At 43.2% G+C, this 26870-nt stretch overlaps 1 protein-coding gene across 1 annotated transcript; it reads left to right on the plus strand.

Moving 5' to 3' along the window:
• The first annotated feature begins 4183 nt into the window (after positions 1–4183).
• LOC106564880 (voltage-dependent calcium channel gamma-4 subunit) lies at positions 4184–26527 on the plus strand. Its single transcript, XM_014131364.2, has 4 exons — positions 4184–4714; positions 23574–23657; positions 24469–24609; positions 25294–26527. Exons 1-4 carry the CDS (start codon positions 4498–4500, stop codon positions 25827–25829), a joined length of 978 nt encoding a protein of 325 aa, XP_013986839.1. The 5' UTR covers positions 4184–4497; the 3' UTR covers positions 25830–26527.
• The last annotated feature ends 343 nt before the right edge of the window (positions 26528–26870 follow it).

The raw sequence follows: 26870 nt of genomic DNA on the forward strand, positions 1-26870 counted from the left end.
AGATTCTTCAAATGGTACTCATACGGGGACAGCCGAAGAACCCTTTAAGGTTCTAGATAGCACCTTTTTTCTAAGCGTGTAAATAATATGATTTTTAGGTGAGGTTTACCAGAAGAAAGTTCTACAAATTATTTGAGTCACTCCAACAAAATCAATGTCATTATTTGAAATAACTGGACATCATCTTAGCTTTAAAAGAAGCCATCTTTAAGAAATCCACATAGCATTCTTGGAAGTGCTACGCTCACAGATACAGTGCATTCGGAAAATATTCAGACCACTTGACTTTTTCCACATTTTGTTATGTTACAGCCTTATTCTAAAATAGATTAAATAGTTTTTTTCCCTCACCAATCTACACACAATACACCACAATGACAAAGCAAAAACTGGTTTTTAGAAATGTTAGCAAATTTTTTACAAATAAAAAACTGAAATATCAGCATTCAGACCCTTTACTCAGTACTTTGTTGAAGCACCTTTGGCAGCGATTACAGCCTCGCTGTAAGTCTTCTTGGGTATGACGCTACAAGCTTGGTACACCTGTATTTGGGGAGATTCTCCCATTCTTCACTGCAGATCCTCTCAAGCTCTGTCAGGTTGGATGGGGAGATTCGCTGCACAACTATTTTCAGGTCTCTCCAGAGATGTTCGATTGGGTTCAAGTCCGGGCTCTGGCTGGTCCACTGAAGGACATTCAGAGAACTAACGTGTTAGTAAACCCGCTACATTCATGCAGTAACATTACAGTGTATAGTCAGTAAGCAATTATTTAGCTGGTATATGCTCCCCATCCCAAAGCCACTCCTGCGTTGTCTAACTGTGTGCTTAAGGTCATTGTCCTGTTGGAAGGTGAACTTTCGCCCCAGTCTGAGATCCTTAGCGCTCTGGAGCAGGTTTTCATCAAGTATCTCACTGTACTTTGCTCTGTTCATCCTTCCCTCGATCCTGACTAGTCTCCCAGTCCCTGCCCCTGAAAACATCCCCACAACATGATGCTGCCACCACCATGCTTCACCATAGGGATGGTATTGGACAGGTGATGAGCAGTGCCTGGTTTCCTCCAGACGTGACGCTTGGCATTCAGGCCAAAGAGTTCAATATTGGTTTCATCAGACCAGAGAATGTTGTTTTCTCATGGTCTGAGAGTCCTTTAGGTGCCTTTTGGCAAACTCCTAGCGGGCTGTCATGTGACTTTTACTGAAGAGTGGCTTCCGTCTGGCCACTGTACCATAACGGCCTGATTGGTGGAGTGCTGCAGAGATGGTTGTCCTTCTGGAAGGTTCTCCCATCGCGACAGAGGAACTCTGGAGCTTTGTCAGAGTGACGATCGGGTTCTTGGTCACCTCCTTGACCAAGGCCCTTCAACCCCGATTGCTCAGTTTGGCTGGGCAACCAGCTCTAGGAAGTCTTGGTGGTTCCAAACGTATTCCATTTAAGAATGATGGAGGCCACTGTGTTTTTGGGGACCTTCAATGCTGCAGATATTTTTTCGTACCCTTCCCCAGATCTCTGCCTCGACACAATCCTGTCTCGGAGCTCTACGTACAATTCCTTCAACCTCATGGCTTGGTTTTTGCTCTGACATGAACTTTCAACTGTGGGACCTTAAATAGACAGGTGTGTGCCTTTCCAAATCATGTCCAATTGAATTTACCACAGGTCGACTCCAAACAAGTTGTAAGAACATCTCAAGGATAATAAATGGAAACAGGATGCACCTGATCTCAATTTTGAGTCTCATAGCAAATATGTAAATAAGATATGTTTTTTTTCAAACAATTCAAAAGAAATGTTTTTCCTTTGTCATTATGGGGTATTGTGTCTAGATTAATGAGGGAAAAAAATATTGAATCAATTTTAGAATAAGGCTGTAACTTAACAAAATGTGGAAAAAGTCAAGGCGTCTGAATACTTTCCGAATGCACTATACATTTGTATGTAACACGTCATACTGATACCAAGGAGGCCTGCCATTGAAACAGATGGCATCCATGCCATTTTAGTTCAAGCTCATTGCCGACCAGCATAATCCCCTTGGAGGGATATGTCTTCATTGACACTAGACGAAAAACATCAGTTTCTCAATTTCCCTCTTCTTTGTCTCACACATTACATTTGTGTATTTTCTGGTCTTTGTCTTTCCCTCTGTGCAATAAAAAGTTAGCTTTTAAGAGGAAAGTGATGAACTAACACAAACCAGAAGACTTTCTCTGCTGCTCTATGTTCTAAAACTATAATCATACTGAGATAAACCCACTAACATACTTACAAAGAGAAAATAACTCAACCCTGAGTACCTTCATGTCCTATCTAAACAACACTGACATGTCTCCCACTGTAATGTCTCCCCACAGAGGATGTCTCCACTCTCATTCACTGGAGCAGTGCAGGATATGCTTCAACCCCTTCAAGTGGCCCATTTCTCTCTCACACACACACACACAGGAAGTGAATCAGAGAGCGGCTGAGGGCTTTCTTTCAAAGGGATGGGACATAAATGACAGCGAGGTAGCCAAGCCCAGCAGGCTCTCTCTCTCTCTCTCTCTCTCTCTCTCTCTCTCTCTCTCTCTCTCTCTCTCTCTCTCTCTCTCTCTCTGTCTCTGTCTCTGTCTCTGTCTGTCTCTGTCTGTCTGTGAAAGGGAAAAGCTCTGCATGGACCCCAGCTAAAGCCTGGACCTTAAAGGGACTGGTCACCCCCTGAAATTACAGTTAAATTGGACATAACTCTTAAAAGTGGTCTAAAGTCTGCAGACCACATATCCAAAAAATGGGAGTTGGAGGTTTGATGACAAGTTTAAATTCAGCCGTGAATTATCTACACTCTTCTTTTGTGAATTAATCAAAAACATTTTGGTGAAATTATGGTCATTTTCTGACCATTTCTACACTGAAGAAAAATATAAACACAACATATTGGTACCATGTTTCATGAGCTGAAATTAAAGATCACAGAAATGTTCCATACACAAAACCTTAACAAAAATTTTGTCTACAAATTTCTTTACATCCTTGTTAGTGAGCATTTCTCCTTTGCCAAGATAATCCATCCACCTGACAGGTGTGGCATATCAAGAAGCTGATTAAACAGCAGGATCATTACACAGGTGCACCTTGTGCTGGTGACAGTAAAAGGCTACTCTAAAATGTGCAGTTTTTGTCACACAACACAATGCCATAGATGTCTCTATGGTTTTGAAGGAGCGTGCAATTGGCATGCTGACTGTCCACCAGAGCTGTTGCCAGAGAATTTAATGTTAATTTATTTTCCACAATGTCGTTTTAGAGAATTTGTCAGCACCTTCAACAGGCCTCACAACTGCAGACCACGTGTATGGTGTCGTGTGGGCAAGCGGTTTGCTGAGTGCCCCATGGTGGCGGTGGGGTTATGGTATGGGCAGGCATAAGCTACGGACAACGAACACAATTGCATATTTTTCAATGGCAATTTGAATGCACAGAGATACTGTGACGAGATCCTGAGGCCCATTGTAGTGCCATTCATCTGCTGCCATCACCTCATGTTTCAGCATGATAATGCACGGCCCCATATCGCAAGGATCTGTACACAATTCCTGGAAGCTGAAAATGTCCCAGTTTATGTCCCAGACATGTCACCCACTGAGCATGTTTGGAATGCTCTGGATCGACGTGTGTTCCAGTTCCCGCCAATATCCAGAAACTTCGCACAGCCATTGAAGAGGGGTGGGACAACACTCCACAGGCCACAATCAACAGCCTGATCAACTTTATGCAAAGGAGATGTGTTGTCCTGCATTGAGGCAAATGGTGGTCAGACAAGATATTGACTGGTTTTCTGATCCACGCCCCTACCTTTTTTTAAAGATATCTGTGACTAACAGAGGCATTTATGTATTCCTAGTCATGGGAAATTCATAGATTAGGGCCTATATAATGTATTTAAATTGACAGATTTCCTTATATGAACTGTAACTCAGTAAAATCTTAGAAATTGTTGCATGTTGCGTTTATATATTTCAGTATATTTTCTTTTTTTTTCTTCAATGGGATATGGGGGTTTGCCTTATTAGATATCAGTTGTTATGTTGTATCTTTCTGATGCAGACTCGAGACCCATCATTGTCGTCGCTCATTGGTTAGTTGAATAGAAGGTGTGGTCTTGGTAGAAGATCTTGCGCTCTTTGCCAAATCAATTCATTTGAGAAGTGAAAGCAATTCGCACATCGAAAAACACCCTTCGTCAAGAAACGTGCAAGTTTATAAAATTCAACCTGTGGAGGAATCAACGACTTCTGCGATGTGAACTTTGGGGAATTAAATCCGCGAGAAGCGTGCAAAGGAAAAAGCTACTGAACTTAACCATTAAGAAGCACTCCAGTTGAAGTTTACATGAAAGTGATGTTCTAAAAAAAAACGGCAACGATAGCCATATTCTGCTGCACCAATTAGCCATATGGCTAGAGCGCATGCCTCTTTAGTGTATTTGTAGCCCGTTGTGGATTATTATGAGGCGTCATGGCGTGGTGTGACCGTGGGTGTCAGATACTGTTGACCATCGTGGGCGCTTTTGCAGCTTTCAGTCTGATGACAATAGCTATTGGGACCGACTACTGGCTCTACTCTCGGGCGTACATATGTAACGCCACCAATGTCACCACGGAGGACATGCAACCCAAGAAAACTAGAGGCGACCTGACGCACTCCGGGCTGTGGCGGATTTGTTGTATAGAAGGTACTTTGTCAGCTTTCTGGTCTATTCTGGAGTTTTTTTTTCATTTGGTTAATATAGGAAAGTATCTGATGTATGAATCATTGAAGTGCGTAAAAGTAGTACACGTTTAGTTTGACACCAGTTTTTAGTTAGCATAGTGTATTATAATAAGACTTTGTGTTGGGAGCGTTTGAGGAAAAACAACCTTGTCTATACTGAAATAAACTGTCCATGCACAGAGTGAAAAGTTGTTAGGACGTTCGATAGAACAGAGATCTTGGAACGCGAAGTGCAGCTGGAGGTGTAGACTAATTGTGAGCGCGTTATACAATTATGTATCCCTGTGCGTAATGCAATGTATTAGGCCTACTTTTATGTTTTTGTTTCGGATATGACGTGGCCTCTATACTATATACTGTACATGCATAATGCACGGCTGTATGGAAATGTGCAATATAACTAATTCATAGCCTACTCAACCCGTTTATAATCAATGGCTGTTACTTTTAGGAGTGCAAAACTACGAGTTCAACTTCAGACTGTTTAGACGCGCTTCTCCAAACGGCAGTTCTTTGTCTATTCAGTTCAGTGTATGTGATGCTGTTGCTTGGCAACTACACCTAAGACATTGCTATGGAAACATGAATGAGACTTAGAAATAGAGTTATCTGCAAATAGGTTTAACTTTGATCAAATTCAAATCCATGTATGTTTTTCACCGACACGAGATGGAACGAATATATAAGTTGCTTTCTCGTTTCAACATAAGAGCTGGGTTGGGCTTTGCTAAAAGAGTTGCCCAGCAATGAAATATTCAGTCAAATTAATTAATAATGTCTACCCATTCGAGCCAGGTGCTGAGCATTGTATCTAACGTATTGTTAGATACAATGCTCAGCACCTGGCTCGAATGGGTAGACATTATTAATTAATCTTAATCAATACGATCAATCTGTTAAGTGGTGTCCTTCGATTTGGTCACATCCAGATCAATATAGCATCTAAATGACATAATGGATAATTAATGGATGTTGGGTCTCTACCACACCCCAGTTATTTACTCTTCTCCATTGAAGTAGCCACTAGCCAGCTCTTCCAGATGACTTGCGTCACTGTTAAACGAAATCAACTACGTTAATAAATATGCCGCAGCTAACCGCTGTAGTGTTGAGTTTGAGAAATTATTCTCTAGCGAAGTGAAGTGCATTTATGTAAATTGTCCCGGGGTAAGATTTTGAGAAATTATTCTCTAGCGAAGTGAAGTGCATTTATGTAAATTGTCCCGGGGTAAGATTTTGATTATCAAACCTTGCTATATGATACAAAAGTGATTTGTTCGGTAAATATTATTTGCCGTTATTTATTCTGTAGGCTAGTAAGTGAAGCGTTGCATAAAACGCGTTTCTTCAAAGTCGAATCAAGTGCGCATGAAGTGTCTGAAAGTCGAGCAGGCTGATTTGGTGCTGTCCATTGTGCGTGGCGCTGAAACGTGTCTTCACAAAGCGCAGCGGAAAGCGATCACTCCCATGAGAGAATACTAACGCAACTGGAGAAGACCATTTCAACTTCCACAGTCAATATGTTTTGAGTAACAGCATGAATTACAAGCTACAGACTGCTAAGTGAAATTATTCAGTGGCAAAGAAGAATACTAACACACACAGAGAGAGAGAGCGAGAGAAGTCAAGGTTGACAAAAAATACATTTCTCAATCATTGCTATTCCATGCATGTCCACAGCTAGGCAACACAATGTCAAGTGGCAACATTACCCACCCAATCCTCTTTCCCTTTCTCCGCCCTCTATACTCTTCCCTGCCTTTTCTCCAACCCCTAACGTGACATAACATGTATGTAGCAAACTATAAGTTACTAAATTGGCCTCACACTGCTCTCCCCTTTAACGAAGTGTTTCAAAAATAAAGCTCTTTATTTAGTGCTTTGTAAAACAACAGGAGAGAGCATAGGGGAGGCGTTTAAGACGCGGAACAACTTGAGTCTTCTTCCCAGCTCGCCTTAAATCAAACAAGAACTCCCACTTAACCAGCGCTTCCTTCCTGTGTCGACGGGAGACGAGATGACATACTTCAAAGAGAGTGAGAGGGGTCTTATTTCCTTCCTTCTAAGTAGATTGACACCTGTTGAATGACTGTCAGTCTCTCTCTGATGGGTTCTTTCTTTGTGTTATTGAATGGCATTTGATTTTGAATAGCTATTGTTGCTTGCCAGACTGAATAAGAAAGACTTCTTATGATAATGAAGATGATACATGGGCCTTGTTGGGTGTTTTGCTCTGTGAGGTAATTGTTGAATGATGTTTGTAATAAGCAAAGGGGGGTTGTGAGAGACTGTTTATAGCTAGCAAAACACATTTTGGGGGTTTCAAAACATTGTGTTGTGTGTACGCACGTCTATGTGCACACCCGCCAGTCCCTGTATGAATGCATTAGTAGGATGTCAAAGGGCTCCTCTGAGATGTAGGCATGAAATGTGCTTCTTGGGCACTAGGAGGAGGTTGCCATGGCAAAGCTATGCTGAGTAATAAAGGATGCACTGTTGTCTCGCAGGCAGACAGAGTTTCCACTAGTTACCACAGGCACAAAGTCAAAATTGTCTATATCGTAAAAATGTAAGCTTAGGTTACTAGTGTGGTTAGTAACTTAGTAACTTATCACATTTTAAGAAGATAAATTGTAGAAATAGGCAGGGTTTATGACTTTGTGGCAGAAGAGAAATTGTAGAAATAGGCAGGGTTTATGACTTTGTGGCTGTGGTAACTAGTGATAACTGACAGACGGGAGAGAAACTCCCCTTCTCTCCCGCTCTATGTTTATCTCTCTCATCACCAACTTTATTAGGCCAACAGGTCAAATATATCATCTGTGTTCCAATAGTCTAAGAGGCTTCCTTTCTTAGACAATCTCTTTGATCAGTGATCTGAAAAGATGTGGGGGGGCGATGACAGATATGTCATATCAGAATGAGTGCTTCATCCGGTATCACCTGTGACAGCTGTGATTAGCCAGCCGCATCCCCTACCAGCCGTTACTCACCTGCTTTTACATTTACATTTAAGTCATTTAGCAGACGCTCTTATCCAGAGCGACTTACAAATTGGTGGATTCACCTTATGATATCCAGTGTAACAACCACTTTACAATAGTGCATCTACATTTTTTATGGGGGGGGGGGGGGGTTAGAAGGATTACTTTATCCTATCCTAGCAGCGAACAGTTTTGACTGGGCTGAGCGAGAACTGTGCTTCCGCAGAGGTAGGGAGGCGAGCAGGCCAGAGGTGGATGAACGCAGTGCCCTTGTTTGGGTGTAGGGCCTGATCAGAGCCTGAAGGTACGGAGGTGCCGTTCCCCTCACAGCTCCGTAGGCAAGCACCATGGTCTTGTAGTGGATGCGAGCTTCAACAGGAAGCCAGTGGAGAGAGCGGAGGAGCGGGGTGACTTGGGAAGGTTGAACACCAGACGGGCTGCGGCGTTCTGGATGAGTTGTAGGGGTTTAATGGCACAGGCAGGGAGCCCAGCCAACAGCGAGTTGCAGTAATCCAGACGGGAGATGACAAGTGCCTGGATTAGGACCTGCGCCGCTTCCTGTGTGAGGCAGGGTCGTACTCTGCGAATGTTGTAGAGCATGAACCTACAGGATCGGGTCACCGCCTTGATGTTAGTAGAGAACGACAGGGTGTTGTCCAGGGTCACGCCAAGGTTCTTAGCACTCTGGGAGGAGGACACAATGTAGTTGTCAACCGTGATGGCGAGATCTTGGAACGGGCAGTCCTTCCCCCGGAGGAAGAGCAGCTCCGTCTTGCCGAGGTTCAGCTTGAGGTGGTGATCCGTCATCCACACTGATATGTCTGCCAGATATGCAGAGATGCGATTCGCCACCTGGTTATCAGAAGGGGGAAAGGAGAATATTAATTGTGTGTCATCTGCATAGCAATGATAGGAGAGACCATGTGAGGATATGACAGAGCCAAGTGACTTGGTGTATAGCGAGAATAGGAGAGGGCCTAGAACAGAGCCCTGTGGGACACCAGTGGTGAGAGCACGTGGTGCGGAGACAGATTCTCGCCACGCCACCTGGTAGGAGCGACCTGTCAGGTAGGATGCAATCCAAGCGTGGGCCGCGCCGGAGATGCCCAACTCGGAGAGGGTGGAGAGGAGGATCTGATGGTTCACCGTATCAAAGGCAGCAGATAGGTCTAGGAGGATGAGAGCAGAGGAGAGAGAGTTAGCTTTAGCAGTGCGGAGAGCCTCCTTGACACAGAGAAGAGCAGTCTCAGTTGAATGACCAGTCTTGAAACCTGACTGATTTGGATCAAGGAGGTCGTTCTGAGAGAGATAGCAGGAGAGCTGGCCAAGGACGGCACGTTCAAGAGTTTTGGAGAGAAAAGAAAGAAGGGATACTGGTCTGTAGTTGTTGACTTTGGACGGATCGAGTGTAGGTTTTTTCAGAAGGGGTGCAACTCTCGCTCTCTTGAAGACGGAAGGGACGTAGCCAGCGGTCAAGGATGAGTTGATGAGCGAGGTGAGGTAAGGGAGAAGGTCTCCGGAAATGGTCTGGAGAAGAGAGGAGGGGATGGGGTCAAGCGGGCAGGTTGTTGGGCGGCCAGCCGTCACAAGACGCGAGATTTCATCTGGAGAGAGAGGGGAGAAAGAGGTCAAAGCACAGAGTAGGGCAGTGTGAGCAGGACCAGCGGTGTCGTTTGACTTAGCAAACGAGGATCGGATGTCGTCAACCTTCTTTTCAAAATGGTTGACGAAGTCATCCGCAGAGAGGGAGGAGGGGGGGGGGGGGGGCGAGTGGGAGCTGTGTGTGTGTGTGTGTGTGTGTGTGTGTGTGTGTGTGTGTGTGTGTGTGTGTGTGTGTGTGTGTGTGTGTGTGTGTGTGTGTGTGTGTGAGTGAGAACTTGAGGCAATATTAGATTGAGTACTGCCCTGTATCCAACGCTATAGCGTACACCACAACCAATGCTAATGATATCTCCCTGTAAATCTCCTGGGTAAATCATGACTCTGTATGCTTAGCTGACTTCTATAGGCTGAGCGATACCTCCTTAGGGTTTTGTTAGAACATTGGGCTACAATTCATGTCATGAAAGAGAGAGTGATGCATGTCTGTGTGTAAGAGAGAGAGGATGTGTGTGAGACAGGGAGGTAGAGTAAGTATGTGTGAAATGTACAGCGTAAAGTTATCTGAAGAGTAAGCTGAAGATTGTTTCATATAGTGTGTTTTCCCCTTACTGCCACAATGATATGCAGACCAATATGCATTTACAGTTGAAGTCGGAAGTTTACATATACACTTAGGTTGGAGTCATTAAAACTAGTTTTTCAACCACTCCCCAATTTTCTTGTTAACAAACTATAGTTTGGGCAGATCGGTTAGGACGTCTACTTTGTGCATGACACAAGTCATTTTTCCAACAATTGTTTAGACAGATTATTGATCTCAATTATTGATTATTATTGAGCATTGATTCAGATTGTTTAACAGTCACATGTACAGAGTTGCAGGTGCGATTGCAGGGCACAGTGAAAATCTTAGGCTTCGAGCTCCAACATGCAGGGGAGCAGCAGGAGAAAGAATGTCCATGGGGGAGTAGCAGGTAAGGTAAGTGAGAGTTGAGACAACACTACACAACAACACTATACTAATCCAACAATGGTTGTACATGAACAATGTCTACTCATTAGAAAAATATATTATTCCTCATGCCATGTCACAGTGGAAGTGAAGCTAAAATGGTTCCCAATACTCAATGAACTTCTGTGTTGCGCTGTAAAGGCACTCACTAAGTCTTAGAGATTGCAGTTTTGCCATTCATTGGGGTTGCTTAATTGTCATAATTAAAAATGACAATACAAATTGATTGCCAAAGAAGACATTCCTATTATAATGCTGATTATTTTGTTACCCCACTGATTTTCATACAAAACAAACAATTTAACCTGTGAATGATTCATTTATTTAAAATGATTGTCAAATCTGCAAGGGACATTTTCTATCACTGCTAGGAAATGATGTATTCTAGTGGTTAGGGTGTACCACAGTTAGACAGTCCATTTTCAATATACACATCCCACCACTAGGGACAGCAGCGGCCAGGCCAGGTGATTTTAAGTGCCAACAGGGTTAAGAAAGAGTGATTGCTCACAGGCAGGGGTTGGAACAAAAAAAAAAATCCCAATCATTTCATTCTGAACAGAACCATATTTTTTTCGTTCCATTCCACTGTTCCAACCTACAAAATAAGTTCTGAACCGGTTCTAACCCCCAAAAAGTTATGGTTTACATTGTTCCTTTTTAAACTTCTGAAATGTTTACATTTAGCTCAACATTAAATCAATTCACCAATCAGTGAGGATAGAGCAGCTTGCTATGGAGTGGGCAATCTATAGTTGTTTACATGTGCGATGGACAGACAACTGTAGGGCTCGAGATGTCAACAAAAATTTTGCGTATTGGGAAAGAGCGAGAGACGTTGGAGGAGGCTTGGCTTGAAGAGCTTATTGACATGCATTATCTGAATTAGGCCCACAGAATTATACATTCAGAGGAGCGGCTTCTATGGAGGAACTTTGAATGTCTCTGAACTTCAGAGAGTTGGCTAAACGTTGAACCAGATCGCCGCTCTGCACACACAGCTTGTTAGCTAGCTAGCTAACAAGCTGTGTGTGCAGAGCGGCACCAGAATTAAAAACACGTCTTATCTTTTTGTAGTTAATAAATCCAATGTGAAACGCGATAACTATAGTATCCTTAACTAGCATTGAAAAAGTTCATTCTAAATAAATAAATAACTTCAGCCTAATTTCTGAATCCCGCTTGTAACGTCAGTAGGCTACAGTAGTTTCGGAAGGGGAGGGGCAGGTAGCCTACCTATGCACACACACATTGGCAGAAATGTTCAGCAGGCAGGTAGACACCTGAGTGACAGAGTAAGGGCTTTGCCTAGGCTCTTTGTTGCGTTTTGTTTTGTGGGACTGCAAAAAATGCCTGGAACTTACAACTTTGTCACATGCGCCGAATACATCAGGTGTAGACCTTACTGTGAAATGCTTACTTACAAGCCCTTAACTAACAATGCAGTTTTAAGAAAATAGAGTTAAGTAAATATTTACTACATGAACTAAAGTTTAAAAAAATTACAGGTTAGTCAAAGTAATTTTTACATGTAGGGAGGAGTAAATCAAATCCAATCCAATGTATTTATATAGCCCTTCTTACATCAGCTGATATATCAAAGTGCTGTACAGAAACCCAGCCTAAAACCCCAAACAGCAAGCAATGCAGGTGTAGAAGCACGGTGGCTAGGAAAAACTCCCTAGAAAGGCCAAAACCTAGGAAGAAACCTAGAGAGGAACCAGGCTATGAGGGGTGGCCAGTCCTCTTCTGGCTGTGCCGGATGGAGATTATAACAGAACATGGCCAAGATGTTCAAATGTTCATAAATGACCAGCATGGTCAAATAATAGTAATCACAGTGAACAGGTCAGGGTTCCATAGCCACAGGCAGAACAGTTGGAACTGAAGCAGCAGCACGGCCAGGTGGACTGGGGACAACAAGGAGTCATCACGCCAGGTAGTCCTGAGGCATGGTCCTAGGGCTCAGGTGTGAGTGAGTGAGTGAGTGAGTGAGTGAGTGAGTGAGTGGTGAGTGAGTGAGTGAGTGAGTGAGTGAGTGAGTGAGTGACTTAAATTCACACAGGACACCGGATAAGACAGGAAAAATACTCCAGATATAACAGACTGACCCTAGCCCCCGGCGCATAAATACTGGAGGCTGAGACAGGAGGGGTGAGGAGACACTGTGGCCCCATCCGATGATACCCCCGGACAGGGCCAAACAGGCAGGATATAATCCCACCCACTTTGCCAAAGCACAGCCCCCACACCACTAGAGGGATATCTTCAACCACCAACTTGCAATGTTACGTAAATGGAAAAAAGCTGTCCTTGAAACAGTCTTGATATGTTCATCAAAAGAGAGATCAGGGTCCAGAGTAACGCCGAGGTCCTTCACAGTTTTATTTGGACGACTGTACAACCATCAAGCTTAATTGTCAGACTCAACAGAAGATCTCTTTGTTTCTTTGGACCTAGAACAAGCATCTCTGTTTTGTCGGCGTTTAAAAGTAGAACGTTTGCAGCCATCCACTTCCTTATGTCTGAAACACAGGCTTCCAGCGAGGGCAATTTTGGGGCTTCACCATGTTTCATTGAAATGTACAGCTAGCTGTGTGTCATCCGCATAGCAGGGAAAGTTAACATTATGTTTTCAAATGACATCCCCAAGAGTTAAAATATATAGTGAAAACAATAGTGGTCCTAAAACGGAACCTTGAGGAACACTGAAATTTACAGTTGATTTGTCAGAGGACAAACCATTCACAGAGACAAACTGATATCTTTCCGACAGATAAGATCTAAACCAGGCCAGAATTTGTCCGTGTAGACCAATGTGGGTTTCCAATCTCTCCAAAAGAATGTGGTGATCGATGGTATCAAAAGCAGCACTACGGTCTTGGAGCACGAGGACAGATGCAGAGCCTCGGTCTGACGCCAATAAAAGGTCATTTACCACCTTCACAAGTGCAGTCTCAGTGCTATGATGGGGTCTAAACCAGATGGAAGCATTTCGTATACATTGTTTGTCTTCAGGAAGGCAGTGAGTTGCTGCGCAAAAGCTTTTTCTAACATTTGTGGTTCATGGTTCATCCTTAGGAGCAATTTCCAAACACCTGAAGGTACCACGTTCATCTGTACAAACAATAGTACGGAAGTATAAACACCATGGGACCACGCAGCCGTCATACCGCTCAGGAAGGAGACGCGTTCTGTCTCCTAGAGATGAACGTACTTTGGTGCGAAAAGTGCAAATCAATCCCAGAACAACAGCAAAGGACCTTGTGAAAATGCTTAAGGAAATGGGTACAAAAATATCTATGTCCACAGTAAAACGAGTCCTATATTGGCATAACCTGAAAGGCTGCTCAGCAAGGAAGAAGCCACTGCTCCAAAACCGCCATAAAAAAGCCAGACTACGGTTTGAAACTGCACATGGGGACAAAGATCGTACTTTTTGGAGAAATGTCCTCTGGTCTGATGATGCAAAAATAGAACTGTTTGGCCATAATGACCATAGTTTTGTTTGGAGGAAAAAGGGGGAGGCTTGCAAGCCGAAGAACACCATCCCAACCGTGAAGCATGGGGGTGGCAGGTTCATGTTGTGGGGGTGCTTTGCTGCAGGAGGCACTGGTACACTTCACAAAGTAGATGGCATCATGAGGATGGAAAATTATGTGGATAGATTGAAGCAACATCTCAAGACATCAGTCAGGAAGTTAAAGCTTGGTCGCAAATGAGTCTTCCAAATGGACAATGACTCCAAGCATACTTCTAAAGTTGTGGCAAAATGGCTTAAGGACAACAAAGTCAAGGTATTGAAGTGGCCATCACAAAGCCCTGACCTCATCCTATAGAAAATTCTGAAAAAGTGTGTGCGAGCAAGGAGGTCTACAAACCTGACTCAGTTACACCAGCTCTGTCAGGAGGAATGGGCCAAAATTCACCCAACTTATTGTGGGAAGCTTGTGGAAGGCTACCCGAAACGTTTCACCCAAGTTAAACAATTTAAAAGCAATGCTACCAAATATTAATTGAGTGTATGTAAACTTCTGACCCACTGGTTATGTGATGAAAGAAATAAAAGCTGAAATAAATAATTCTCTCTACTATTATTCTGACATTTCACATTCTTAAAGTAAAGTGGTGATCCTAACTGACCTAAGACAGGGAATGTTTACTAGGATTAAATGTCAGGAATTGTGAAAAACGTATGTATATGGTGTATGTAAACTTCCGACTTCAACTGTATATTCCGGACCTTACTACATTCCTCCTGCCTATGGATATGAGCAAATCAGCTATTTTCTGCAGTAGGCATAGCCTATTCTATACTGAACAAAAATCTAAACGCAACATGTAAAGTGTTTGTTTCATGAGCTGAAATAAAAAGATCCCAGAAATGTTCCATGCGCACAAAAAGCTTATTTCTTTCAATTTGTGCACACATCTGTAAACAGTTATGTAAGTGAGCATTTGTCCTTTGCCAAGATATTCCATTCACCCGACAGGTGTGGCATATGAAGAAGCTGATTAAACAGCATGATCATTACACAGGTGCACCTTGTGCTGGGGACAATATAAGGCCACTAAAATGTGCAGTTTTGTCACACAACAATGCCACAGATGTCTCAAGTTGAGGTAGCATGCAATTGACATGCTGACTGCAGGAATGTCCACCAGAGCTGTTGCCAGATAATTGAATGTTAATTTTTCTACCATAAGCCGCCTCCAATGTTGCTACGTCCATCCGGCCTCACAACCGCAGACCATGTGTAACCACGCCACCCCAGGACCTCCACATCCAGAATTTCAGCATAAACTGTCAGAAACCATCTCAGGAAAGCTTATCTGTGTGCTCATCTTCTTCACCAGGGACTTGGCCTGACTGCAGTTTGACGTCGTAAATGACTTCAGTGGGCAAATACTCACCTTCGATGACCACTGGCACGCTGGAGAAGTGTGCTCTTCACAGATTTAATCTTGGTTTCAACTGTACCGGGCAGATGGCAGAACACATGGCGTCGTGTGAGCGAGTGGTTTGCTGATGTCAACGTTGTGAACAGAGTGCCTCGTGGTGGGGTTATGGAATGGGCAGGCATAAGCTATGGACAATGAACACAATTGCATTTTATTGTTGGCAATTTGAATGCACAGAGATACCGTGACAAGATCCTGAGGCCCATTGTCGTGCCATCACCTCATGTTTCAGCATGATAATGCACGACCCCATGTCGCAAGGATCTGTACAGAATTCCTGGAAGCTGAAAGTATCCTAGTTCTTCCATGGCCTGCATACTCACCAGACATGTCACCCATTGAGCATGTTTGGGATGCTCTGGATCGACGTGCACGACAGCGTGTTCCAGTTTCCGCCAATATCCAGCAACTTTGCACAGTCATTGAAGAGGAGTGAGACAACATTCCACAGGCCACAATGAACAGCCTGATTAACTCTGAGGAAAATGGTGGTCACACCAAATACTGGCTGTTTTTTCTGATCCACAACCCTTTTTTAAGGTATCTTTGACCAACAGATGCATATCTGTATTCCCAGTCATGTGAAATCCATAGATTAGGGCCAAATGTATTTATTTCAATTGACTGATTTCCATATCAACTGTAACTCAGTAAAATCGTTGCATTTATATTTTTGGTTCAGTGTATTATACAGTAAACAGTGTGAAGTTAAATGTGTTATATTGAGTATAGGTGTGAATATTAGGGACAGATTTTTGTCCTGGGAGACGGGGCTAACAGATGTTAACAGCTTCCCACAGATGTTTTGCATGCAAAGAAAAGTATTATTTTTGGGCCCTCACAAGTCTGCATCCCTGAGTTGAACACCCTAACCAGTCATTTCAATTGCAATTAATGGCTTCTGACCCACTACAAGCATTAAGGAGTGTGTGTCTCTTCAATCCCATATTATCAGTAAGAAAGACAGAGACAAATACAGAGGCGTTGGGAGGCCCAGAGAGACCAGTGCAGTCTGGGTAACTTGGTCTCTCTCTCTCTCCCTCTCTCTCTCTCTCCATGCTCAGTAGCCAGGACTGTCATTATAACAGCTATTTGAGATCAGCTTGACCGGGATTGTCGACAAACGCATTACACTTGACTTGTAAATGTAATTTACACCTGAGCTGACATTCACTATGAGCCATAGGGACATAGTCTATGCCATGACTGCAGACAGCTATTGGAGGTACTCACATCAGAGCTGACTACAGACAGCTATTGGAGGTACTCACATCAGAGCTGACTACAGACAGCTATTGGGGGTACTCACATCAGAGCTGACTACAGACAGGCCCAGGGGGTGTTTGGGAAAGTGGTTTACCATGTTAGATAGGTACCCAGGCCAGGGGGTCCATTTTTTAAGTATTTTGAAGTTCTTAGGATGTCTGTGAAGTCAGGCGTCTATGTTAGCGATTTCCCATAGACTCCCATTGTTGCGATAAAGAGCGATGGGCTCTTGTTGTGTTCTGTTGGCCTTGGTTCCTCGTGAGCGTGGGTTAGAGTCCTGGGGCTATAGCAGGTAGAAGTCTCCTATGTTGGGGTTGTAACCAGCCCAGAGTTTTGTTCCTGTGAGGTGTTTTTCTATTTTTCCAATGCTGTTGGGTGACTGTGTCACTGTTCTCCCGTGGGCTATACAATGTGTTAGAGAGCGGTGCACTCCAGCTGTTTTATGTGCGTTTCAAATTGGAGTGTTGGCTGCTTTTGGGCCCAGGGGGTGTCTGGGGCAGTGCTCCACAATGTGGGGGTTGTGCCCAAACCAGGGGGTCTATTTTTGGAGGTGTTTTAGGGGTATCTCAGTGCCTTCTAAGTTGGGTGTCCTGGTCGTAGCTTTCTCATTGATTTCCATTGTGACAATGGAGACTGTTTGGTGGTAGTTGCTCCGTACTGCAAAATGCTTACGAGCCCTTTCCCAACAATGCAGAGTTAAAAAGTAAGAATATTTCCAAATAAAAATATAAATAGTAACACTATAAATAACAATAATTATGCTGTATGCAAGGAGTCCTGGTACCGAATAAATGTGCAGGAGTATTTTTTTATTTTATTTATTGAACCTTTATGTAACTAGTCAAGTCAGTTAAGAACAAATTCTTATTTCCAATGACGGCCTACCCCAGCCAAACCCGGACGACGCGGGGCCAACTGTGCGCCGCCCTATGGGACTCCCAATCACTTGTGATACAGCCTGGAATCGAACCAGGGTCTGTAGTGATGCCTCTATCACTGAGATGCACTGCCTAAGACCGCTGCGCCACTTGTGAGCAAATGTGGTAGTTGAGGTAATATGTAGGTCGGGTAAATATGACGAGGCAATCAGGATAGATAATAAAGAAAGTAGCAGCAGTGTATGTGGAGAGTGTGTTTTGTGTGTGGGTGTGTTTTGTGTGTATGTGTGTTTTGTGTGTGGGTAGAGTCCACTGAGTTTGCAGAGTCAGTGTAAAAAAAGGGTCAATGCCATAGTCCGGTTAGCTATTAAATGCACTGATTGCCCATAGATTCCACTCACCTGGTGTCCTGAATCAGTTCCTGATTTAGAGGGGAATAAAAATCTGCCTTAGAGATACCAATCACAGAAAAATAGAATCACCACACACAGCCCAATAAACCACTTAAAGGTTAAAAGGCATGTTTACATTACTATCTTGTCTCATAAATGATTGATATCTGTTTTAGAGTGAATTAAGTCCAAGCGTGACGTAAGTCTCTGTTCATTCGCACACTTGACTTCCCAGCCTCTGGTTGAGGCAGCAATTTCAGTGGAAAAGTGAGACACGTTTCAATATTCATGTCACCGCCATGTTTTATTCTCTTAAAAGTGCAGAGAACATTTTCTTAACTAAGAGTCAAACTCTTTGAATGGAAGTTACCTTGGGGCTGAAGAACATCAGAACTCTTTTTTTTGTGGGTGTGCAGACTGACTTTTCCTGTCCTCAGTTGGTTTCAAATATGGGGGTGAAATTAAGCTTGCTACGTCTAGGGGACCTAAGTTTACCTAAGTCATTCATAATCTGATATAAATGTGTGCATTTTACATGAGAAGTCAGTTAAGCAATGTATGTGTCCTTATGGCAGACGGTGTAATAGCCATGGTTCAGGTTAAGCTTGATCCGCCAGCCCCAAGCAGGTTATCAATGTTCACAGATAGTGACCTAAACGATCATCTAAAAATAAAATAAACGGGCATATCAAATTGAAAAGTGTCCAAACAAACAGCCTCTGGGATGGGAGGCTACTCAATTTACCTCTCACTCCACCATTGCCTGTCAATCACTTGCATCTACAGTTGAAGTCGGAAGTTCACATACACCTTAGCCAAATACATTTAAACTCAGTTTTTCACAATTCCTGACATTTAATCCTAGTAATAATTCCCTGTCTTAGGTCAGTTAGGATCACCACTTTATTTTAAGAATGTGAAATGTCAGAATAACAGTAGAGAGAATTCTTTATTTCAGCTTTTATTTCTTTCATCACATTCCCAGTGGGTCAGAAGTTTACATACACTCAATTAGTATTTGGTAGCATTGCTTTTAAATTGTTTAACTTGGGTGAAACGTTTCGGGTAGCCTTCCACAAGCTTCCCACAATAAATTGGGTGAATTTTGGCCCATTCCTCCTGACAGAGGAGCCGACTCTTTCTCTGTATATATCAACGATGTCGCTCTTGCTGCGGGTGATTCCCTGATCCACCTCTACGCAGACGACACCATTCTGTATACATCTGGACCTTCTCTGGACACTGTGTTAACTAACCTCCAAACGAGCTTCAATGCCATTCAACACTCCTTCCATGGCCTCTAACTGCTCTTAAATGCTAGTAAAACCAAATGCATGCTTTTCAACTGTTCGCTGCCCGCACCCGCCCACCCGACTAGCATCACTACTCTGGACGGTTCAGACCTAGAATATGTGGACAACTACAAATACCTAGGTGTCTGGCTAGACTGTAAACTCTCCTTCCAGACTCATATTAAACATCTCCAATCCAAAATCAAATCTAGAATCGGCTTTCTATTTCGCAAAACAAGCCTCCACTCACGGCGCCAAATTTACCCTAGTAGAACTGACTATCCTACCGATCCTCGACTTCGGCGATGTCATCTACAAAATAGCTTCCAATACTCTACTCAACAAACTGGATGCAGTCTATCACAGTGCCATCCGTTTTGTTACCAAAGCCCCTTATACCACCCACCACTGCGACCTGTATGCTCTAGTCGGCTGGCCCTCGCTACATATTCGTCACCACTGGCTCCAGGTCATCTATAAGTCTATGCTAGGTAAAGCTCTGGTTACGATAACAACACCCAACCATTGCACACGCTCCAACAGGTATATTTCACTGGTCATCCCCAAAGCCAACACCTAATTTGGCCGCCTTTCCTTCCAGTTCTCTGCTGCCAGTGACTGGAACGAATTGCAAAAATCGCTGAAGCAGGAGACTTATATTTCCCTCACTAATTTTAAACATCAGCTAACCGATCACTGCAGCTGTACATAGCCCATCTGTAAATAGCCCACCCAATCTTCCTACCTCTTCCCAATATTGTTTTTATTTACTTTTCTGCTCTTTTGCACATCAGTAATTCTACATGCACATCATCTGCTCATCTATCACTCCAGTGTTAATTTGCTAAATTGTAATTACTTTGCTACTATGGCCTATTTATTGCCTTACCTCCTCACGCCATTTGCACACACTGTATATAGACATTTTTGTATTGTGTTATTGACTGTACACTTGTTTATTCCATGTGTAACTCTGTGTTGTTGTTTGTGTCGCACTGCTTTGCTTTATCTTGGCCAGGTCGCAGTTGTAAATGAGAACTTGTTCTTAAACTAGCTTACCTGGTTAAATAAAGGTGAAATAAAAAAAACAGAGCTGGTGTAACTGAGTCAGGTTTTTAGGCATCCTTGCACGCACACGCTTTTTCAGTTCTGCCCACACATGTTCTATAGGATTGAGGTCAAGGCTTTGTGGATGGCCACTCCAATACCTTGACTTTGTTGTCCTTAAGCCATTTTGCCACAACTTTGGACGTATGCTTGGTGTCATGACTGTCCTGATCAGGTCAGGTTACAGGAGACCACAAACCTACAGATTATCTCTCAACCCCCAACAGAGGAGGAGAGATCTAGGGGATGAGGATGTGGGGGTTTTATGACCCCTCACGCCCCTGATAAATCTTAGGACACAGAGAAATTCCTTTGTCCTCACTATGGAGAACTGGCCTCAGAACATTAAACATGCAATAAAGGGACTTTGGAACAATGGTTTCCGTCAGCCACAATGGTGGCCATGACGAGAGATGGATCCCGCTTGTTAGCTAGCTAGCTCGCTCTGGTTCAATGTTTAGCCAACTCTCTGAAGTTCTAAGACATTCAAAGTTCCTCCATAGAAGCCGCTCCTCTGAATGTATAATTCTGTGGGCCTAATTCAGATAATGCATGTCAATAAGCTCTTCAAGCCAAGCCTCCTCCAACGTCTCTCGCTCTTTCCCAATACGCAAAATTTTAGTTGTAATCTCAAGCCATGTCTGTCCATCGCACATGTAAACAACTATAGATTGCCCACTCTATAGCAAGCTGCTCTATCCTCACTGATTGGTGAATTGATTTAATGTTGAGCTAAATGTAAACATTTCAGAAGTTTAAAAAGGAACAATGTAAACCATAACTTTTTGGGGGTTAGAACCGGTTCAGAACTTTATTTTGCAGGTTGGAACAGTGGAATGGAACAAAAAAAAATATGGTTCTGTTCAGAATGAAATGATTGGGATTTTTTTTTTTGTTCCAACCCCTGCGTGTGAGCAATCACTCTTTCTTAACCCTGTTGGCACTTAAAATCACCTGGCCTGGCCGCTGCTGTCCCTAGTGGTGGGATGTGTATATTGAAAATGGACTGTCTAACTGTGGTACACCCTAACCACTAGAATACATCATTTCCTAGCAGTGATAGAAAATGTCCCTTGCAGATTTGACAATCATTTTAAATAAATGAATCATTCACAGGTTAAATTGTTTGTTTTGTATGAAAATCAGTGGGGTAACAAAATAATCAGCATTATAATAGGCATGTCTTCTTTGGCAATCGATTTGTATTGTCATTTTTAATTATGACAATTAACCAACCCCAATGTATGGCAAAACTGCAATCTCTAAGACTTAGTGAGTGCCTTTACAGCACAACACAGAAGTGCATTGAGTATTGGGAACCATTTTAGCTTCACTTCCACTGTGACATGGCATGAGGAATGATATATTTTTCTAATGAGTAGACATTGTTCATGTACAACCATTGTTGGATTAGTATAGTGTTGTTGTGTAGTGTTGTCTCAACTCTCACTTATCTTACATGCTACTCCCCCATGGACATTCTTTCTCCTGCTGCTCCCCTGCATGTTGGAGCTCGAAGCCTAAGATTTTTACTGTGCCCTGCAATCGCACCTGCAACTCTGTACATGTGACTGTTAAACAATCTGAATCCATGCTAAATTGGAGTTAATAAATATATATACACACACACACACACACACAATGTAGAAAATAGTTAAAATTAAGAAAAACCCTTGAATGAGTTGGTGTGTCCAAACTTTGGACACACCAACTCATTCAAGGGCTTTTCTTTATTTTAACTATTTTCTACATTGTAGAATAATAGTAAAGACATGAAACAACACATATGTAATCATGTTGTAACCAAAAAAGTGTTAAACAAATCAAAATATATTTTATATTCTTCAAAGTAGCCACCCTTTGCCTTGATAACAGCCCTGCACACTCTTGACATTCTCTCAACCAGCTTCACCTGGAATGCTTTTCCAACAGTCTTGAAGGAGTTCCCACATATACGGTGCACTTGTTGGCTGCTTTTCCTTCACTCTGCAGTCTGACTCATCCCAAACCATCTCAATTTGGTTGAGGTCGGGGGATTGTGGAGGCCAGGTCATGTGATGCAGCACTCCATCACTCTCCTTCTTGGTCAAATAGCCCTTACACAGCCTGGAGGTGTGTTTTTGGTCATTGTCCTGTTGAAAAACAAATTAGAGTCCCATTAAGCGCAAACCAGATGGGGTGGCGTATCGCTGCAGAATGCTGTGGTAACAATGCTGGTTAAGTCTGCCTTGAATTCGAAATAAATCTCTGACAGTGTCACCAGCAAAGCACCACCACACCTCTTCCTCCGTGCTTCACGGTGGGAACCACACATGCGGAGATCATCTGTTCATCTACGCTGCGTCTCACAAAGACACGGGCGGTTGAAACCAAAAATCTCAAATTTGGACTCATCAGACCAAAGGACAGATTTCCACCAGTCTAATGTCCATTGCTCGGGTTTCTTGGCCCAAGCAAGTCTCTCCTCCTTATCGGTGTCCTTTAGTAGGGGTTTCTTTGCAGCAATTCGACCATGACGGCCTGATTCACGCAGTCTTCTCTGAACAGTTGATGTTGAGATGTCTGTTACTTGAACTCTGTGAAGCATTTATTTGGACTGCAATTTCTGGGGCTGGTAACTCTAATGAACTTATCCTCTGCAGCAGAGGTAACTCTGGGTCTTAATTTTCTGTGGCGGTCCTCATGAGAGCCAGTTACATCATAGCGTTTGATGGTTTTTGCGACTGCACTTGAAGAAACTTTCAAAGTTCTTGAAGTCTTCTGCATTGACTGACCTTCATATCTTTAAAGTAATGATGGACTGTCATTTCTCTTTGCTTATTTGAGCTGTTCTTGCCATAATATGGACTTGGTCTTTTACCAAATAGGGCTATCTTCTGTATACCACCCTTACCTTGTCACAACACAACTGATTGGCTCAAACGCATTAAGAAGGAAAGAAATTCCTTTTTAACATGGCACACCTGTTAAATGAAATGGATTCCAGGTGACTACCTCATGAAGCTGGTTGAGAGAATGCAATGGGTGGCTACTTTGAAAAATCTCATCTCAAATATATTTTGATTTGTTTAGCACTTTTTTGGTTACTACATGATTCCATACGTGTTATTTCATAGTTTTAATGTCTTCACTATTATAGTAAAAATAAATAATAACCCTTGAATGTGTAGGTGTATCCAAGCTTTTGACTGGTACTGTATAAAAATCATTAGCCATGTTTCAAATGTCCACTAACCTGCATGAGCTGGAATCAACATCTCAACCCTTCTCTGTGAAGTGTGCACTCTTTTCTAACAAGACTTTCTGTGGTTCTTTGGACTCCACAGGGATCAACAAAGGAAGCTGTCTTCGGATCAATCACTTCCCAGAAGATAACAACTATGACACAGACAGCTCGGAATACATCTTACGTAAGTGCTTGTCTCCCACCACCACATCCTGATGTCTTTTCATCCTTTATCATCGTGTGTAAAAGCACACAATGCCCATAGATACTCAATGGTTGCCCATAGATACTCAATGGTAGTCAGTGGACAAGGTGTGCTTTATCTGTCAATACTCCCTTGGCCCTGGTCCATAACAGCATGATGTCATGACAGTAATTGGCGCTATGGAGAGAGAGACCGATGGCGTAAGTGCTGGGTTTATATAGAGCCGTCAGTGGTGGGGAAAAGAGTACCCAATTTCCATACTTGAGTAAAAGTAAAGTTACGTAAATAGAAAATTACTCAAGTAAAAGACACCCAGTTAAAATATTACTTGAGTAAGTCTAAGTATTTGGTTTTAAATATATTGTACGTAAGTATCAAAAGTAAATAGAAATGTAACCGCTGCTAGCACTTGGCCTGCTGTGTGTTGGTAACAACCTTACAAAAATAAATGTATAAAACGATGCTAAAAACGAAGAAAAAATGGATCGTGTCATAGTTTTAACTGTATGTTAGTGATGATGCCAAAAATGTCTAGTCCTTTACATTTGGCTACATGCATGTAATGCAATAGCAGCCAAAATGGGACATTAACAATACTGTTAAAATTACTAGCACACTTCTCTGTACATCCATAATGCAATAACAGCAGAAAATGTACAGAGATAGTGAGTTAGTGACGATGCTAAACGTGCTAATGCTGAAACATGCTAATCATCCTAAACATACTAATGTTGTAGTCATGCTAACGTTGCAAACATGCTAACCATCCTAACTGCTGTGTACTATACAGGTATAGTGCGGGCCTCCAGCCTCTTCCCCATCCTGAGCAACATCTTGTTGTTGCTGGGAGGACTGTGTGTTGGGGCTGGGAGGATCTACAGCAGTAGGAACAACATCCTGCTCAGCGCCGGCATCCTGTTTGTGGCTGCAGGTAGGTGACGCAGCTATTAATAATAATGCAATGGCGGCGATTCCCTGCATATTTAGCATTGCCTTGGAGTAGACATTATCCACTAATTTTACATATACTGTATGTACTTTTGAAAACACTAAGCTACTGTATGGGCAAGCACCTCTCATTTAGTATATTTTTTTTCTTCTTTTTTTATTATTTTACCCCCCTTTTTCTGCCCAATTTTGTGGTATCCAATTGATAGTAGTTACTGTCTTGTCTCATTGCTGCAACTCCGGAGAGAGAGGCGAAGGTCGAGAGTAATGCGTCCTCAAACACAACCCAACCAAGCCGCACTGCTTCTTGACACAGCGCACATCCAGCCCAGAAGCCAGCCGCACCAATGTGTCGGAGGAAAACCATACACCTGGCGACCTGGTCAGCGTGCACTGCGCCCGGCCCGGCCCGCCACAGGAGTTGCTAGTGCGCGATGAGACAAGGATATCCCTGCCGGCCAAATGCTCCCTAACCCGGACGACGCTGGGCCAATTGTGCACTGCCCCATGGGCCTCCCGGTCGCAACCGGCTGCGACAGAGCCTGGGCTTGAGCCCAGAATCTCTGGTGGCGCAGCTAGCACTGCGGTGCAGTGCCTTAGACCACTGCGCCACCCGGGAGGCCGTAGCACCTCTCATTTCTACATCTTTCTCTATGTATCTCCTCAGGTCTAAGCAACATCATCGGCATCATCGTCTACATCTCCAGTAATGCCGGTGACCCCAGCGACAAGAAGGACGAGAACAATAAGGGCAGCTATGGATACGGCTGGTCCTTCTACTTCGGAGCTCTGTCCTTCATTGTGGCCGAGTCCGTCGGCGTTCTCGCTGTCAACATCTACATCGAGAAGAACAAGGAGACGCGGTGCCGGGCGAGGCGTGAGTTCATCAAAACCACCTCGCCCTACTCCCGTATCCCTAGTTACAGTTACCGGCGGAGACGTTCCAGTTCCCGCTCCACCGACCCATCCCGAGAGACCTCACCCGTCGGGGTGAAGATGGGAGGGGGAGCAGGCGTAGGAAGTGGAGCAAGCTTTGGGATGCCCATGGGTGGGATCTCAATGTACGCCCTCAGCAGGGACACTATGAAAAGTGGGATAGCTGGGTACTGTAGTCCAGAGCGTGACTCAGGCTTCCTGCAGGTCCACAACTGCTTCCAGAAAGATCTGAAGGAGGGTGTGAACAGGAGAACGACTCCCGTGTGAGAGTTTGAATGCATCTCTGAACTTGTTGGATACAGGAGACTTCACAAAACTGTAAAGGAAACAGCTGGACAGCACAAGACCCAGGATCATAGTTGCAACTACAATACCTAGACCATCTTCCATGTTGAAAGGTCATAGTTCATATGATGGAGTGTGCTCTTTTCTTTGGTATAACAACTTGCTGTCTGTCTTCGTTTGGATGTGGAGGAGAAATGGAACATTACCCAAGGTTTATTACGAAAACCTTTGGTAAAGCTAATATAAGTCCATTTACAAAAAGACTACAGAAACCCAGACCTTTAGTAGCAATGCTTTTGTGATACATGATAGTGTTTTGCATACCCCTCAGCAAATGGTAGTCATATCTTGTTGTTTTGATGTTGTCAAGTGATAAAACTCACTTGAGGGATTTTGCCATTGTAACTGGTGCTATACACTTTCAACACACTTTAAAAATTCTGATTACACTTAGAAAAAGGGTTCCAAAATAGTTGTTTTGGCTGTAGGAGAACCCTTTTTTGGTTCCAGGTAGAACCCTTATTTGGTTCCGGGTAGAACTCTTTTGGACAGGGTTCCAAACTGAATAAAAATATGAACATAAAAGATCCCAGAAATGTTCCAAGTGCACAAAAAGCTTATTTCTCTAAAATGTTGTGCACAAATTTGTTTACATCCCAGTTAGTGAACATTTCTCCTTCGCCAAGATAATCCATCCACCTGACAGGTGTGGCATATCAAGAACCTGATTAAACAGCATGATCATTACACAGGTGCACCTTGTGCTGGACACAATAAAAGGCCACTCCTAAAATGTGCAGTTTTGTCAAACAACACAATGCCACAGATGTCTCAAGTTTTGAAGAAGTGTGCAATTGGCATGCGGACTGCAGGAATGTCCCCCAGAGCTGTTGCCAGAGAATGTAATGTTAATTTCTCTACCAACGTTTTAGAGAATTTGGCAGTACGTCCAACTAGCCTCATAACTGCAGACCACGTCTAACCATGTCAGCCCAGGACCTCCACATCCGGCTTCTTCACCTG

The sequence above is a fragment of the Salmo salar genome, chromosome ssa12 (genome assembly GCF_905237065.1).
Source record: "Salmo salar chromosome ssa12, Ssal_v3.1, whole genome shotgun sequence".
Lineage (NCBI taxonomy): Eukaryota > Metazoa > Chordata > Actinopteri > Salmoniformes > Salmonidae > Salmo > Salmo salar.